General features: G+C 37.5%; 1 protein-coding gene across 2 annotated transcripts in view; it reads right to left on the bottom strand.

Annotated features, from left to right (window-relative positions):
* The window catches only part of LOC135222958 (homeobox protein php-3-like), a 657,411-nt gene that overhangs the window by 48,892 nt on the left and 589,075 nt on the right, over positions 1–19,444 (bottom strand). For both annotated transcript variants that reach the window (XM_064261424.1, XM_064261425.1), the window contains exon 6: positions 14,233–14,265. In XM_064261424.1, the coding sequence (XP_064117494.1) occupies positions 14,233–14,265 (33 nt within the window). The remainder of the gene's footprint in view (positions 1–14,232; positions 14,266–19,444) is intronic.

Here is a 19,444-nt window from a genome sequence, read left to right as displayed (position 1 = left end):
GCTAGATCTGATTAGCCGAAAGTGAGCAGAATAAAATAAATCGAGTAATAAAAAGTAGAGAGAGAGAGAGAGAGAGAGAGAGAGAGAGAGAGAGAGAGCGAGGAGAGAGAGAGAGAGGAGAGAGAGATAGAGAGAGGAGTTCTAAAAAGTGCTGGATTGAACGAGGCACTGGAAAGGACCTTAATATCCAGCAAAGCAAGAGTGTGTGCGTGAGATAAGAAATGAATGTCACGTCGTGTGTAAGCGGGTTAGACACACTGCTGATGAGCATTCTATGGATGTATAAAATAATAAATTTGTGGACGCTTTCTAGGTACGATTTTTTTTTTTTTTTTTTTTTTTTTGTGAAACCATTCCAGGTAATAAAAACGGCAAGCTTTAAACGATGAAAAAAAAAAATCTACTGGGCATGACTAAGATTGTCAAGAAACCGATGAATCATATCAACGCCAAACGTGGTGGACAAATTACGAGTAAAACAAAGAACGGGGAAAAGAGTTAGTAAGCGCGTGTAAAGCAACGTAGCACTTATCAACTCCGGCGAGTTGATTACGCCGTATCTAAATGGGACTCTTTGTCTGGGAACGCTTCAAGTTTCGAGAAATGTAACATCGATCAACGATAGAAATTAGATAACGTTGATTGTCCTACATCGATCAAGTTCAAAATAAGTCTAATGAAGAGTGTATTTTATAGTTGATATAAAAATAATCTTAGGCGAGATTGGCAAGAAACAAATGAAGAAATGTGCATCGATCAACGATAGAAATTATATATCGTTGATTGTTCTACGCAGATCAAGTTCAAAATAAGTCTAATGAAGAGTGCATTTTATAGTTGATATAAAAAATAATCTTAGGCGAGATTGGCAAGAAACAAATGAAGAAATGTACATCGATCAGCGATAGAAATTATATATTGTTGATTGTTCGACGCTGATCAAGTTCAGAACAAGTCTAATGAAGAGTGTATTTTATAGCTACTATAAAAATCAATCTTAGGAAAGAATGGGAAGAAACAGATAAAGAGCCGTCCCGGTGGAACCAATCACTGGATCACATTCCAAAGGAGCCTAATGAACAAGTATATTTAACAGCCGCTGTAAAAATTTAACCTTACGAAAGAACGAGAAGAATTGTTTGTTTGTATGGTGTTTTTACGTTGCAGGGAACCAATAAGGTTATTCAGCAACGGGACCAACTGCTTGACGTGACTTCCGAACCACGTCGAGAGTGAACTTCTATCACCAGAAGTACACATCTATCACCCCTCAGTGGAATGTCCGGGAATCGAACTCGCCGTCACCGAGGTGACACGCCACCACCATACCGACCACGCCACTGAAGCACTAGAGAGGAGAAACAGACGAAGCACCGAAGTTCAGGAAGAACCAATAATAATCATCCCAAAGACGACGATTGATCCAAAGCTACGAACCAAATCCAAACAGGACCGGGTCGGCTAATTTGGGGCGGGAGGGGGTGCGGGTTGGGGGGGGGGGGGGGGGGGGAGGGGGGGGGGGGGGGGTTAAAAACTAGCAAAGCTCTGTTTTGGTAAGCTCGCTGCTTCCTTCGAACTTATTATATTTGGAGGACGTGAGGATACTGCCGCCGCTGCGCCGACTTTGGAAGCGCGGCTTCTAATCCGGGACATCTTCCGGGAGACATTATACCTAGCCACCCCCCCGCCAATCTCTCTCTCTCTCCCTCTGTATATTATATATATATATATATATATATATATATATATATATATATATAATATATATATATATATAAATATGAATATCAGCTATTATTTACAGAATACTTTCCTTAATTATGAACAATGCTTTCATCTAAATCATAAAAAAAATGATTCAGGGCCAAGTTTGCAACCCCGATGATAAAAGAAAAGAAATTACTGAACATTTAGTCTTACAGAGGAGTACATCAAGGAAGCAGATCTACAGAATATTCAGACGAGAAAACAGAAAAAGGCTGGATGTGAGGGGAAATAGAAATGTTAAGGGCGAATGAAAAAGAAAAGGGATATATAGGGATAAATTCGAAGCCAACGGAAAAATGCTACGACAGAAAATAAAGCAAAAAAAGAATATGGTAGAAGAAAACAGAATACGACAGATGTTAAAGAAAAAAGAAAAAAAAGGCTAAGGTCAAAGAACAGAAAAGGCTAAGGTCATAGGCAACAGAAAAGAAAAGTCTAGCGTCGAAGAAAAACAGAAAAAGGATTAGCGTCGGCGAAAAAATGAAGAGTGCTAAGGAAAATGCGATGGTAGAAAAAAAAAATAAATAGGGATAACGATAGCAAAGAAAATCGTTTGGTCATAAAAACTAATAATAACTAACAATGAAATCTTGAAATTTGTACTACAAGGAGACAACAATCACGAAATGAACTCTAGTCAAAGGGAATAACAGACAGCTGTACATCATTACACACACACACACAAACACACACACACAATATGGATCGTGAGATCTTTACGTCAATGAATTTAGAAACAGTCAAAATTCAGGTATACAAAGAATAAAATTACAATAAAAAAAATTAAAATTTTGAGTGAATGAATGAGAAAATCCACGAAAGAAGGAGTTGGGAGAGATGAATCTCAGAAGCTAAAGCGAATAATGATCAAGCAAAGATCGCACGACTGATTGAATGGTTTATCCAACTGGCGTCACATATTATAGGCCATCTATGCCGATGTCAAGCGAAGCGAAGAGGAAAATACTAAGTGACTACAGAGAGAGAGAGAGAGAGAGAGAGAGAGAGAGAGAGAGAGAGAGAGAGAGAGATGGATGAGGAACAAAGGAATCGGAGAGACTTTCTATTATGAGATTGGAGGCGGCAGGTGCCAATTTACGCGTAAGGTACATTTCGTAATCTCGGGGATCCAATATCAGAGAACAATCTTCCAACAAATAAAGGAAAGGCTTCCACAAAATACAATTCTAAAAGGAATACCGATCACAATCAAAGTGATACAATGTATTACACAATTCCACGCGCTCCAAACATAGAAACAAAGTGTAGAATCTTATAAGAGCGAGAAGTTGCCGTAATACTGTGGTTAGTTTTCCACTAAGTTCATTCGTTTTTAAAATTGCGTATTTACTCTTGCAACTGAAATACGTTAAGATAATATTGTGGCGTAATATTTTAGCGAGGTATCCATTTGATTCATATGTTCTTATAATCAAGCATTCAAACTTTAAACTGTAATAAGTTACCGTAACACAGCGTCTATACCTCCAGTCAAATTACCTATTTATTTATAATTATCTAAGGACATCTATACCGACAGCAACACTCTAGCCTTTGAAGTCAATAATGACGCGGCATATAACCTCAATTTCCACTAAGTTCATTTCGTTTTTAAAATTGCGTATTTACTCTTGCAATTGAAATACGTTAAGGTAATATTGTAGCGTAATATTTTAGCGAGGTATCCACTTAATTCATATGTTCTTATAATCAAGCATTCAAACTTTAAACTGTAATAAGTTACCGTAACACAGCGGTTATACCTCCAGTCAAATTACCTATTTATTTATAATTATCTAAGGACATCTATACCGACAGCAACACTCTAGCCTTTGAAGTCAATAATGACGCTGGCATATCAATCCTCAATTTTTTAAACGTCTCATTATTCCTGGACTTATCGTCTACTAATCTAATCATGTGTGTATCAGTAAGTTGCATGCGTCTCGATTATACAACAAAATTTCGCAGACTACTTACTACGTGCACGCGCGTGAAGAGTCACAACAGCTCTCTCCCTCAATTTGGGGAAAGTTATTAGATCTACGATAAGGCTACGCGTACCCAAGGTTCGCCATACGTGGTAAAAGATGAATGAAGTTGGAATAATGATCGCCGTTCGGTTATCAATAGGAAATTGGTCCGTGAGATTCGAAGTGATATATATATATATATATATATATATATATATATATATATATATATATATATATATATATATATATATTATATCATATACAATCCAGACATCAAAGGGCACTACATAGTAAGCAGGAGAAGGGCGCAGGAACATATACTACACATCCAGTACATACGTTTATTGCCAAGTGGGTCAAGAAACGCGTTGGCAATAAATGTATATACTGGATGAGTATATGTTCCTGCGCCCATCTCTTGCATATATATATATATATATATATATATATATATATATATATATATATATATATATATATATATAATTAAGTATACATATACATATTTAAAACATATGAGGAAACCAACTTATACAAAACAGGTTCCGTGCCCCAATTAAAGGAAACTCATTTGAATCCTAATGACCGGAAGGAAGTGCCTATCGTGTGTTTAATCGACGCATCTTTACAGCTCCGTGGGCTCAACGGATACGTCACGTGACCAGTTGCACTTCCGGTGAAGGTGTTATTTTTGCTACCGTTATGTCGAGTGAATCAGCTAATCAACTTGAATACGTATTGGGTGGACGACTGTCGTAAAACCAGTAGGCCTCCGTATTAGTTTACTATCTGCTTGGCCAAAATTATTACGTGAGTGACGAAACTATGTACCTGTTAATGGGTCCAGGTTAGATAAAAATAATATATATATTTATATATATATATATATATATATATATATATACATATATAGATATATACATATATATACATATATATATATATATATATATATATATATATATATATATATATATATATATATATATATATATATATATCCATTCTTCATTGGATTTTCGTATAATATCCAAGGTCTGTCAAATTAACTATACTGATGAACAATACAGCATGGATGAGATCATATATGCATGATAATAAGAAAATTCATTGAAATAAATTCTCCTCATGCACACACACACATACACACACAAATAGTGTAACTGTTCTTTCGTTTAATAAAATAACAGTTGTTTAAAAGCAGTGGAAAAATAAATTTCATTTAATTTACTTTAATTTTTTTTAATATAAACAAACAACTGCGTCTGAAACAAACTCCATGAAACGACTATCACAATATATATATATATATATATATATATATATATATATATATATATATATATATATATATATACTACCCAACTTCATGAAATTAAAAACAGATGCGTTCCGCATTACGCAACTGTGTCATGGAAGAGAGAGGTTTCTATCTATAACTTTTATAGCACCTATAAAACCAGACATCTGATGAACCAGGAAATATCCCAAGCTATCATTAATTCCATTCTTCGGTTAATACACAGGAATACTGCATACAGTACTAATTGGAGTTTTTTTATATGTTTTTTAGGGAATTGGAGGGGGGAAAATCTTAACTGTCAATCGGGGCCATATAATTAACCGAAAAGCTTCAATTTCCTAATTATTCACCTGAAAAAAAGAATATAAGTGCAACAGATACACTTATACACACACACACACACACACACACACACATATATATATATATATATGCATATATATATATTATATATATATATATATATATGTGTGTGTGTGTCTGTGTGTGTCTGTTTGTATGTATGTGTGCTCGTGTATGTGTATTTGCATGTGTGCTGCAAACACGTGAAGCAACTACGCTCTGCTGGAAGTGTAACGATGATAATTACTATAACAATTCCCAGAATGATAAAAAAAAAAAATACAACAGACACATCATAATTATCAAACACGGCGCACCCGACCGAATCTTTCAAAAAGCACGAGATGTAAGACGCACCCCAAGAAGGAGAAGACGAACCAATCCTGAAGATCCTGAAGGGACGTCAGTTCCATCCGAACGCTTCCCGAGCGATCTTTGATTGCGTCCTTTGCCCTCCTTCTTCTGCGCCGTCTCCAGTTTCGCGACCCCTCCTTAACGACTCTATCGTTCGCGTCGTAAGGCGGACTAATAGTCAAAATTTCGATTCCAATTATCGGGTAACTGCCGTCGCTGATAGGGGATTCCCCCTTCTCGCTCATGTATGCATTTCTCCGTTTCACTGTTCACTAACAACGGCACAGTCAACAGATTTAGACGGCATGTTAACAAGGCGTTCTTAGAATATATCGGGTGAAAAGCCTGGGGGAGTATGCTAGCTCTCTCTCTCTCTCTCTCTCTCTCTCTCTCTCTCTCTCTCTCTCTCTCTCTCTCTCTCTCTCTCTCTCTTGTTTACACTGGCCAGCTGGCTGACTGAGAGCCAAATACGACCTTATGAAAAGGGGAAGGAGAGGAATTTCTCAAGACAGGAGGAAAATACGTAGCACACACAGACACAGACACACACACACACACACACAGATTCTCGCCGGGCGGAATCGCATGCATAACATCACGTCTTGGGTGACACGCGCAAAAAAAAATTCACCCGTTTCCTATGAATGAGAGTCGACGGAGCACAAAAAAAAAAAAAAAAAAAAAAAAAAAAAAAAAAAAAAAAAAAAAAACAAAAAAAAAAAAAAAAAAAAAAAAAAAAAAAAAAAAAAAAAAAAAAAAAATTGAAAGAGCTCTTTCCGCACAAAGGAATCAATCTCTCGAGTCCCGCCGGATTCTTTGAGCAGCGGCAGTCTTGGGCTGGCGAGAATAAGGTAAACACGGCTAATCTTAAGCTAACACGAGGCGTTTTTGCCCTTTCCCTCGCCGACATTGCACTTGTTATCGACAGCGTCAATCGCCTTTGGATTCATTCGGTCTCTGGCTCTAAAACAAACTGGCCCAAGCATCGGCAGATTGACACGTGTGTGAGGAGGAGGAGGAGGAGGAGGAGCAATGATAGCCGTGCCATGCAAAGGAGGGGGAGGAGGAGAAATAGGTGGTGGAAGAAGAGTTGGAATAGGAGGAGGAGGACGGGGAAGGTTGAGGAGGCGGGGGAGGAATAGGTGGAGGAAGAAGAGTGGGAAGAGGACGAGGAGGGGGAAGAATGGGGAGAAATAGGTGGAGGAGGGGGGAGGGGGAAATAAATGGTGGAAGGAGGAGGGGAAAAGGGGAAGGGGGAGGAATATGTGGAGGAGGTAGGGGGAAGAATGGGAGGGGAATAGGTGGAGGAGATAGATGGAGGAAGTACGAGTAGGAAAGAGGAGAGAGGGGAGAGGAGGGAAGAAGGGTGAGGAATAGGTGGAGGTGGAGGAATGGGAGGAATAGGTTGAGGGGAGGGGGAAGAATGGGGGACAGGGGGAATAGGTGGAGGATGAGGAACAGATGGACGAAGTAGAGTAGGAAGGGAGGGGGTGGAGGAGGGGGAAGAAGGGTGAGGAATGGGTGGAGGTGGAGGAATATATGGAGGATGAGGAGGAGGAGAGGGAAGAAGGGGGAGGAATAGGTGGAGGAGGAGGACGAGGAAAAGGCGAGGGAGGAATAGATGGAGGAGGAGGAGGGGAGGGCGAGGAATGAGAGGAGGATAGGGAGGAGGCTGAGGAAAATGTGGGGGAGAAATAACTGGAGGAGGAGGAGGAGGAGGAGGAGGAGGAGGAAGAGCAGATGCAGCAGCAGCGTCTTGCCTTTCAAAAGTCTCCGTCTCAGGGGCGGCTGCCTGTTGTTGCATCACTTTCCTTAATCGTCTGTCATTACACGCACGAGGATTGCATACGTATGAGTCATCAATCATCTTCGACCGAGAGAGGATCACCAATGAATGAGCCGGTTGTGTCAATTCTTCAGTGACTCATCGAGTTGTTCGCGTTCCATTTATTGTCGTTTGTTTATTGGTTTAACTGAGTGAATCTTATTCCTTCAACTCACTGTTGTTCATTGTCTCCTTTTTCCTCTCGATCAAGACTGACCTTTCATTCGTTCATTAATCTTAATAGCCTCTATAAGTACTTGTTTTGTATGGTGTTTTGACGTTGCATGGAACCAGTGGTTATTCAGCAACGGGACCAACGGCTCGACGTGACTTCCGAACCACGTCGAGAGTGAACTTCTATCACCAGAAATACACATCTCTCACTCTTCAATTGAATGACAGAGAATCGAACTCGCGGCCAACGAGGTGGCACGCCAACACCATACCGACCACGCCACTGAGGCGCTTATAGCCTCTATAAGGGATCAATTCTACTGAGATTATTCAGAGTTCCCATAAAATCTGCTCTTATAATGACTAAGGGGCCGCTAATATTGCCTGTATAATTAAAATTGATCGAAATTACGTTCAGCTGCATATTTCAAATTACTTGAAAAGAAATCCCATTTACAACAATCAACATGAAAGCAACAAATATCTTTTTTTGTTTATTAACTGTAATAAAGCTACTCTCTTAATCGGTTGTTCCTCGATACTCATTATCTCGATACCAGAACCACACCACAGGTGGGCCAGCCCTACTAAAAATTGCCCCCCCCCCCCCCCCCCGCCCCCCCCCCCCCCCCCCCCCCCCCCCCCCCCCCCCCCCACACACCACGTGTAATTGGAAAGAACATTTTGGCATAAAAACTCTTATCCGTCACAGTGACTGGTAATTTAGAAGCTTCGTTGTTTTGAGGTAAAATAACGAGAAAGTAAACTAGGATAGAGACCAATAGGAATATACTAAATAAAGCGGAGAAAATGAGATGGCGCAGAATACAAAGGAATGAACATAAAAATCATTAAGGGTTATCTAAGAGAACAAATTATATAAGAGACTATATGATATATATAATATATATCATATATATATATATATATATATATATATATACATATATCATATATCATATACTATATATATATATATATTAACTATATATATATATATATATATATATGATTATACATAACTATATATATATATATATATATATATATATATATATATAATATATATGTCTATATATATATATATATATATATATATATATATATATATGTATGATATATATATATATATATATATATATATATATACATATATATTATATATATATATGTTACCGAGGTTCTAACCTCGGTACAGAGTCTCAAAGGAAAAAAACAAAAACATAATACTAATACCAAGTCTCCAAGTCTACCATTTGGCTCACACTCCACACTCTCTCTCCCTCCTCCTCTCTCTCGTCTCTCTCTCTCTCTCTCTCTCTCTACTCTCTCTCTCTCTCTCTTCTCTAAAACGTAATTAGGAAGTATAGGAAACCCATGTCTATCGAACTAAAGTTTATTAAATAAAACCTTCAGCTCACAAAATCCCGATGTAGGAATAATATTGATTCTACTTATTCCAAAATGGAAGCTATATATATATTATACTATATATATATATTATATATATTATATTATATATATACACATATATATATATATTTATATATATGATATATATATATATATATATTATATATCTAATATATAGTACAAGAAAACGACGAGTCACACGTAAGAATAAAGAAACAGAAACGGAAAAAATGAAAAGTCTGGGAGACGAGAGCTGGAATGAAGATCATCATCGTCAGGAGAAGAAGTGCCACCAGGAAAAGATGATCAGGCGGCATCCCTCACTCACGGGTCCTAGGGGTCAATCATCTGCCATTGGGCGCTCCTCTCCCTGCTTGGCCGGCGTCCATAAGGATACGACTGGGAGAGACCTCCTCTACCTTCTCCCCCCCGCCCTCCTCCTCGTCCTCTCTTTATTAGAGGGCATTGGTATGAATGGTGCCCTTCATGCCATACTGACAAGGGAGCCGAATCATTTGATTATGGTATCTCTTTATTGTCGATTCTTCAAAAATACCCATCACGGTTCGGCTACTTGTTTTCTACGCCATCTTTAATTTTTTTTTTTTTTACGAAGCTTTCTAATCCAATATAAATTACTACAGGTATCGACTTTCCAATTCTCTGTCAAACTACTCACAAAAATACAGATGTAGGTTTGATTTATGGTTTTTTACCATCAAGAGTAAATTCTGACCCTCTGATCAGCGAAAATACGTAATACCCTGTACCATAATCTCAATGTTAATGAATGGAGAAAGTTCTAAATCATAAGTCTTGGGGGACATAACGCCATAAATGCATTTTGCAAAGTCTCCTTAGAACAGAACAAAATTAGAACACTAGAGCACACCTTTATGACTTGTTAAATAAGTACCTTGGTGAAAATGCCCCTTTCTTAGCAGGGAAAGGAATGTAATATGCTATGGACAATATAACTGGGGTTTTAATTTAAAATTTTACGACCACAAACCTTACGAAAACGTTGTTTAGAAAGAAAAAATATTCCATCATGAATAGACGTCATTCTTTAGGAATGGATTTTAATCCTTATTTTCTACTTGAGCAAGAAAAAAAAAAAAAAAAAAAAAAAAGTTAATAACCTAACCTCCACACTGAGCAGACGTAGCAATATATATATAACAGCTGTGTGGCATTTCAAGCTGATGCTTTCTGTTCTCCCAAATATGGGAATAAAATCCTCAACTCTTCTCTCTTCCTTCCTTCTTTCCTTCTCCCCCTCTCCTCACCCTTCCCCCACCCCACTCCCCACCTCCTCCCACGGGGGGTCCCGTGCGTATGGTACAGCCACCGCCAGACCCATTTCCAGGGGCGCTCATAAAGTCACTCTGAGCCTCAATGAATACGCGGAAGGCTGCATCACATGGCTACCCTGATGGCTGACGCAGGTGGGGGCACAAGCCTCTACAGCTGAAGGATGTGGTCGAATTAGCATACGAATTATCAATTACTGTGAGAAACACATGTGGGTCAGTATCGAGGTGACCACAAATCTGATAAAAATTCTCCCAGTCAAGATGTCTCAACTCCCCTTTCTTTCCGTCAGACCGCTGGTTATTTAGGCCTCTTCTTTCCTATTTTGACAGTTTTCCGACAGAGGATGTCAGTCCCCCACTGAACGAACACTAGGGCGTTTTTTTTTTTTTTTACAGATACGTTTGTAAAATATAGCTACCCTTCTATGCTCTTGTAATATCTGATTAAATCATACGCAGGCTTTTACAGTTTTTGTACCAATATGTTTTCATGAAAGGTGAGGATGCGAATAAATAAATATTAGGAGAGGTTTCAGATATAATTAAAATACTTTAATTAATAATGGCGTCTCCCTCCCACACAAGCACTTTTCTATAATGAGCTCAGCATCTTGCTGAACCATTTCTATTTTCAGCATTAATTATTTTTATATAATTAGATAAATTGCACACAACTAAAAACGTTAATTTCATGCGCATGTTGAACATACACGTATACACACATACATACACACACAAGGTATGAATACATCAATTGTCCGGTTCACCATCCTTACAATTTTTTTTTTTTTTTTTTTTTTTTTTTTTTTTTTTTTTTTTTTTTTTTTGTCCTGTCCCAAAACCTCATCGCTTTTGTGGGCCAATGAGTCTGCGGTATGTCCCTCCCGGGCCTTTTGCATCAGTAGAGGGATTAGTTCATTGAGAAGACCTGGGAGAGTCAGGACCAGGTCAGCCCATATAGCTGTCAATGTCTCTTCAAAGGGGATGTTGTTTATTTGGCAGCCGTATGTGTGTGTGATGCTTTGATGAGTGCGAACGTACCAGAGGTTGCGCGTACCATAGTACACATGTCCAGAAGGCTTAACAATGAAAGGGAGCATATGTGGATTGGCTGAACAACTGTTGTTGTATCTGTCGTGTCTTGGGAAGGTGCACGGCGCTCACAATGGGACATTTACTCTTCTTTCTCTAGGCTGGAAAGCCGAATATCTACGAGTCCAGTTAAGTCACGAAAAGAAATGACCGATCGTGTCAGAGCCTGAATGCCTATTGATCGACAGGGAAAATGTCGGTGTATACCCTTCCTAAATTGGACTTTCGTAAATTAATTGTGAATTCAGATTTGTGTTCTCACGATATCTGAAACGCTTACTAGGGTATATGCGACCCAGTGAAAAACATAGGAATGAGATTCACATCTATAAAGAATGATAAGCCTGCGATTTAAACATAGATTGTAAACTACGTCGCCTTTCGAAGATCTTTTATGGAAGTATACGATGCCAGTCCTCACTTCCCCTAATACTAAGGAATGAACTAAGGAATAAATAACCAGGTCAAGGAAAGCAAAGCGTCACAATAATCGATTAGCATATATCAAAATATTCCTCCGAATCTCATTATCTCATAATTGACTAACTGGGCGTCCTTAGCGGAATCCGGAAGAAAGGAGCGAGAGAGACAGAGAAAAAAATAATAATAGCCTTCGGAACAGGATAATGATCCGAATTTCAACATCCCAAGGTAATTCACACTTGATATGCATCGCCGAGACAGGAAAAGCATTGTAATAGACGGAGATCTTAGCTCAAATAGCAAACTGGCTCCCATGCACAGACTCTCTCTCTCTCTCTCTCTTTCTCTCACTACGCTCGCACACCGGGCTTATCGCATTTTATGTTTAGTTTCCTGCCCTCGGGGTCAACGACGCTGGCTTCCGCTTACACACGCACGCGCACACACATGCACAGGCGCGAATCCCAAGAAAACGGAGCAGTGGAAAAAAAAAAAAGTCGGATGCATATTATTATTTTTTTTTCATGACATTCCACTGCGCTACATCCAGTGCAAAAGTATCGATTTATTAAAAGAACGATATCGTGTTTTTTTTTTCTCAATAGTATGCGATATCCTTTTTTTTTATTTTTTTTTTAAATAATAATAATAATAATACGCGTGATGACTAAAGGATTCTTCAAGGTTAAATTGAGGCGGTTCAAACAGCGGGATGGCTGAAGGTTACAATCGCTCTAGGCAAACAGAATCTGGTCCCGCCGGACCTCAGGAGACCACGTTCAGTTTTACCTAATTTCGTCGTCATTGTTCAGGTCCATTTGTCCAGCTGATATTCTGCGGTTCGCGACCGGCCCTGATACAATTCAGCAGGCCGCAAGGCTGCTCATTATGGGACAATACAATAAAAGGACACGTTTGTGGGAATACTTTTGAAGGCATGCCTAAAATTCTGTAGTAAACAATTACACTGCGAGGACACTGAATGAATGATTGCGTCATCTATTTACGCGCAAGTGTCAAATCCTGTGCCGTCATTTACACTTTGCGGTTTGGTACATAATCGTTCACTTTCCTCGTCAGCTACAATCCTCCTTGTACAATGCAAGAGGCAACTAACAACGATAGAACAGATATACATTATTTTAGTCTTATCTGGATTACTCAGGATATCCCAAGTTACGACTTGAGACAATAACTAAAATACTGCAAAAACCCTTTTAATTCAAATCTTCTTCATCAACATTGGAGAACGTTGCCTGTTTGCCACAAGAGTTATTCAGCTCAATTGTAAGTTAAGAATATATAATCCTGTCATAAGAGTTATTCAGCTCAATAGTGAGTTAAGAAAATATAATTAAGTTCTTAGAAAGACATTATGTACAGTCATATAGTTCATCACAAAAAAATGTGCCTATTCATTGTCAATCAGTGCCCTTTTCCTCTTTTCCTGCGTATAACCAGTGACATAGAACATTTCCAGGAACTCCTTCAAACCCATTGAAGGAATAATGGTCCTCAAATATAAAGTCCCGAATAAACAAGCAGCGTGATTTGTTTATACGTATGAAGTAAAATACAGCTTAGAATTCTAAAGAGTACAGATGGTATTCTTCGTAATTATACAATCTTGTGTAAGAAAAATATGCATGGATTTAAAAGGTTTCACCCAATGACCAAGAGCAAGTTCAGCAAAGATACAATTTCCATATCCCAAATGCATCTATTAACAAATAATTAATTCAAAACATCCCCTAAGAAAAGGTTGATTACACCATCTACAGAGAGAGAGAGAGAGAGAGAGAGAGAGAGAGAGAGAGAGAGAGAGACCAACAAGCAATGAAGTTTGATAACAATAATAACCCAGTTCCACGAAGACTGTGAATCATTACAGGAAAGTGCCCAGCGACCGGAGGTATCAGAAATAAAGAAATGTATGCACACACATTTATGCCTCATTGCACACACGCACACACAGACTTTATATATATATATATATATATATATATATATGATATATATATATATATATATATTATATATATATATATATATATATATATATAAAATCTCATGCACATAATCACACACACACATATTCACAGACAACTGACCCAAGAAAGAGAAGAACTTATCAACAGAAGCCAAGATTCGAAAGAAAACCATTGAGAGAGAGAGAGAGAGAGAGAGAGAGAGAGAGAGAAGAGAGAGAGAAACAAAAGAACAGATGCTCGTTGGGTACAACATTACCTGGGTGCGAGACTGGAAAGGGCTGCCGGTGTACTGCAAGAGAGCCAAGTTGTGGTCATTTGCAACTGTTGCCCTTGGAAGGGGGATAGGGGGGCTGGTTTCGAAATGGGGGGAGTGGGGATGGGGGTACGGGAGGCTTAGGAATGAGGCATATACTCTCATTCCTTATAGGTCATTCAAAGTACCCTCTTTCCTTTTAATTCTTTCTTTAGTCGCATATTTTCCATATTTCCTTAAAGCAATGACTGGGTACTTATCTGGATAAATAGATCAATTTTGTTTTGTCCTATAATTTGTTGCTGCAAACATATTCCTTTAATAAATATGTGCTTGATCAATTACTGGGTACTTACGTTATCCATAAACAGATAGTTTGTGTTGATAATTTAATGGTGGAAAACACATTTTTTTAATAATAATTATATGCTTGATAAGTTAAAGTCTATAATGCTTTTTATTTCAACTTCTGACTAGGAATATTAATTCTTATTTCCTATTTATCATTCTTAATTAATAGCTACTAATGACTTAAAATTACGAAAACATATACAAGTTATCTACATGTACTATATTGCTCTTTGACTATCTCAAAAGCAATTAATCTGTGGATTTATTTGAGCTGCATCTTGTAATTACAGTTAGTCTCAATGCATATGCACGAACCTTATTCGTACATGTTTTTTTTATTCTTATTTTAAGAGAACTGTATATGCGGACCTATCTTTACAAAACGAATAAAAAAAATAATATCTTTTTTGCCAATCTAGTAAATCATAACAGGAGTGAAGTCATTACTTGCTTTTAGCACTTAAAATATTTCTAACTTAGAAGGAATATAATCTATTGAAAATTAAAAACAAAAAAACAATTAATCTGCATTAACCTAAGATTTAAATTACAAATGTAAATAAATTAATATGCTATTTTTAAAAAATGAACCAAAACTTTCTGACTGTACTGAATGAAGATCTATTAAACCTACTTAGTGAATAGAGTTATTTCAAATACAAGTTTTAAAAACTATTTATTCAGTTGAAAAACCTAATATAACTTCGAAAGCTTATTTAAGAAAATTAAAATGATTTTACTTACATAATAAACTGATTCAATAATAATTACCAAATTTCAATTAAATAGTACTTTACCTCAAAAACTAAATTATAATCAATTCCAAGGGACAGAAAAGCAATATATTCCCAATTAAAAGTTACGATTTAATAACTTTACTTATAAATTATATTAAATCGCAAATATGGAGATAATTAATGCGAAATGATTTAATAGCAACAACTGCCACTAAATAATTAACCATGTCCCATATAATATTAACTGAAAGGTAATCAATTTCCAAAACCCCAAATACATATTTCATAAAAGTTAGTATATTAATCATTTTAGTACCACCATCAGTATTAGTCTCTTTAATAAGCAACCAGGAAAGTATTTGCGGAACTATCACCGTTAATGACTTGAAAGACTTAAAGGACAATTGGCAGTTAGAGCTGCGAAGGTCTTTGTTTCATTGCGTGTTTACATAAGGAATAATGCCACAGCCGGTAGAGGAGGATATATAAGTAGTATATGCAGGACCAAAACACCACGGGAAGTAAACACGGCTAAAAAAAAAAGTCACAAACACGCACAGACTCACAAACATACGCATACACACGCACAAACACCGAGAAGGCGAAACGCACAGGGCTAAGGCTAGCTGGCTAAGGAAGGGAACTATTTTTTTCGCCAAAAATTTTTTGCCAGGCCCAAGACAAACCGCATGTGGCGAACAGAGAGAGAGAGAGAGAGAGAGAGAGAGAGAGAGAGAGAGAGAGAGGTTTATAACGGTTCAACCCCAGAGGCAGCAGATTCTGCGAGCCATAAACCGGGGACCTTTTAGCACAACTGATCACTCCAAGTGATCGGTCCTGATGCTGCTCGTGTTCACGGGAGGGGAGGGGGGAGGGGGAGGGGGAGGGGGTGTGGGGTGGGAGGTGGGGTGGGGGGGGTGAAGGGAAAAAATGGAACTAATACTTTTACTTAATGAAAATATTCCATCTCGTCTGGGAACTGGACGCCTCGGCATGTTGAGACACAGGATAGACACGTATATATATACATTATATATATATATATATATATATAGATATATATATATATATATATATATATATATATATATAATATTATTATATTATATATATTAGCATATAAGTTACAAGGTAATCATAATTGTCTATATATAAAAAAAACAGAGTAATGAGGAAAAAACAGCAATCAAAATGAAATCCTACTTCGTAGGCGCTACTTAGATTTCATTTTAAATTTCATTCATAAAGTTTCTAACCAACCTTCAATAAAATGAATGCGCTAAAATGTCTACAAGATGTCACTATCCGTACGCAAAGATAGATATTACAAAATTAAAGCGGCACATAATTCACGAATGTGAAGATATATAAGTTCCTAACGTTGTTAAAAATTTTTCGCTTTCAGCTGTCTCGACCACAGGAATTTCCCACCACAGATAAGGTCATAATCAAATAAAATATTAATTACCAACAAATACCCTTAAAAATTAAAATAAAATAACTTGGAAATGTCAGTTAAATCAGAAAATACTTTTTGCACAAGAACGGAATTGAGTTCCCTTCTAACAAAATAAATCAGTCTTTAAAATGTCAATTAGATTAGAAATTATATTTTAAAAATTCCATCCTAATAAAAATATAAATAAAATCAAGCTACGAGGAAAGTGAAAATGAGTGACAAGACATTCGCAGAAGGTCTCCGCCAAAACAAGTTCCTAACACAAAAGCCTACATCTGGCGCGACCACTAAGGGCTTCGACTCTGAGGTCTTCATAGCCTACAAAAGACATCTCCTGACTTCGAGTCGTTTTAAACTCCACGAAGAAGCAAAAAAAAAAAAAAAAAAAAAAAAAAAAAAAAAAAAAAAAAAAAAGAAGAAAAAGGGACAATAAAGAAAAAAGTCCAGCATCGAGCAACCGTTTTATCCGGCGTAAATATCTCGCCGAAATCACTTAATTTCGAGTTGATACGAATTAGGGAAGCATATATAATGCCACTCCCGGGGGCACCTCCAGGTGAGAGTACTAAAACGCAAATAACTATGATTTATGGGCGCGAGTCTCGAGAGCGAATAATGAGCGAAAATAGAGAGATGAGCGAAATGCAATGATCGTTTGAAAGACGCCTTAGTGGCCGTTTTATGGAGGACGCTTCTTCGCCTCTCCGGAGGTTCCCCGCAACACAGTGTTTTGTTTCTTTGCGCTTCGTTCCCGCTCTCCGATTTATCATCATACAAGCGCGCCTTTTAACGATTCATTTCGGCGGAAGGTGACGACGACGATATCGCCGTTCAAACAAGCATTAAATAAATCTCTTAGCGCGCGATCTGTCGGCGCGATTCAACAGGTTTTTACGGCCGCAATAAAACCCGATTATTATCATTAATAATAATGAAATTACCATTTTGGTAATATCTATATAGATCATACCAGCATTGCTCATTTTGACGCAGAGTTTGTGGTGCATGGTGACGAATAATTCTAATAATTGCTATATATAATAATAATAATAATAAACGTAATTTAAACTTCATATATACTAAACCTGTTCACTGTGACATTGGCAAGTGTAAAACGGTCTGGGAGAAACGTAAAGACAAAAGCACAAAAATGCCACTGCCACCAGAGCGGAGGAGGGGGAGGAGGAGGTGGTGGAGTGAGGGGAGGGAGAGAGATGGTGGGAGGAAGGGGGGTGATACAACGATCCTTGCCAAGTTTTTGTGAATGTTTGTGCTTTAGGGCGAGCGAGGGTAGTGTGACGTCTCCTTGACGGGGCGGGGCCAAGGTGGCGAAGCTAACGACACACTTAGGGCAGTTAATAGCTCGTAATTGCTTGTTTAGTGGAAAGATAATGCCCCCGCAACCTGTGGAGGATTTGATTTCTTCTCTGTCACACACACACACACACACATTCACGCACACACCACAAGCCTTGGTAACCAAAGTATGCACACGCAATGATTTTACTCTCTCTCTCTCTCTCTCTCTCTGGTCGGGGAATCTTTTGACAGACGCATCTGTTGCTAGGATTGTCTTTCAGCCAAAGTTACTTTACATATTCAAATGTTGTAAAGTTAAGTCAATGGAGTGATTAAGAATGAATGTTTATTTGAGTAAGAGCTGACGTCATTTTGAAGACATTACACACACGTTCACACACGCAAGCACATACCACGAGTATACGCCGACTTTCCCATACTCACAATTATTTACTTACAAATGTAATCTAATACCAAATTCACTATACTCTGGGAATAACTTACACAAGGGTAGTTATAACTAGCAAATGCGTCTGCAGTCAAGGTCAACTACCTATCACTGTTTTTAAACCAAAGGCTCGGGTTCGAATCCTGGGGGGTGGGGGCAGATACTTTTACCAATTATAATTATTCCCCCTGGGTGTAAGTGAGATTCCCTAGACACGGTGATTTCGATACTGAATTATATTTGGGTCCTATATTCCTGATATATATATATATATATATATATATATATATATATATATATATATAAATTGAATTTGCGACAAAACCAAGTGACATTAATGTTCATCAAGCACTTTGCCAGATAAACCACGACGAAATAACTTCAGTCATTTTCCTTGCTGGGTTAACCAAAGGGGAAACGTCATATATTATATTATATATAACATGACATACATAACTATAATAAAGCAAGTTGATATGCTCTGATGTATGTGGTCGTAACAATAAAATGAATGACAAAATAAGTTACGAAATAAAATTTCGTAAACAACATTATGCTTAGGAATATTGCAAACTTCCTTATGATTAGGGGGTAGCAGCTTTTTAATGTTATTTTATCATCCAAATTTAACGTCGACCAAAGTAATTTTTTATCATCCAAATTTAACTTCGACCAAAATAATATTTTTATCATCCAAATTTAACATCGATCAAAATAATTTTTTTTATCATCCATATTTAGCATCGATGAAAATCATTTTTATCAACCAAATTAAACCGACCAAAATAATTTTTCATCATTCAAATTTAACAATGACAAAAATCCTTCTTTTTTTATCGACCAAACTAATTTCTTATCATCCAAATTAACATCGACCAAAACAATTCTTTATCATTCAAATTCAACATCAACCAAAATAAT

Source organism: Macrobrachium nipponense, chromosome 8 (genome assembly GCF_015104395.2).
Source record: "Macrobrachium nipponense isolate FS-2020 chromosome 8, ASM1510439v2, whole genome shotgun sequence".
In the NCBI taxonomy this organism is placed as follows: Eukaryota; Metazoa; Arthropoda; class Malacostraca; order Decapoda; family Palaemonidae; genus Macrobrachium; species Macrobrachium nipponense.
Note: the sequence above shows the minus strand (reverse complement) of the source record. Positions and strands in the feature narration are given on the sequence as shown.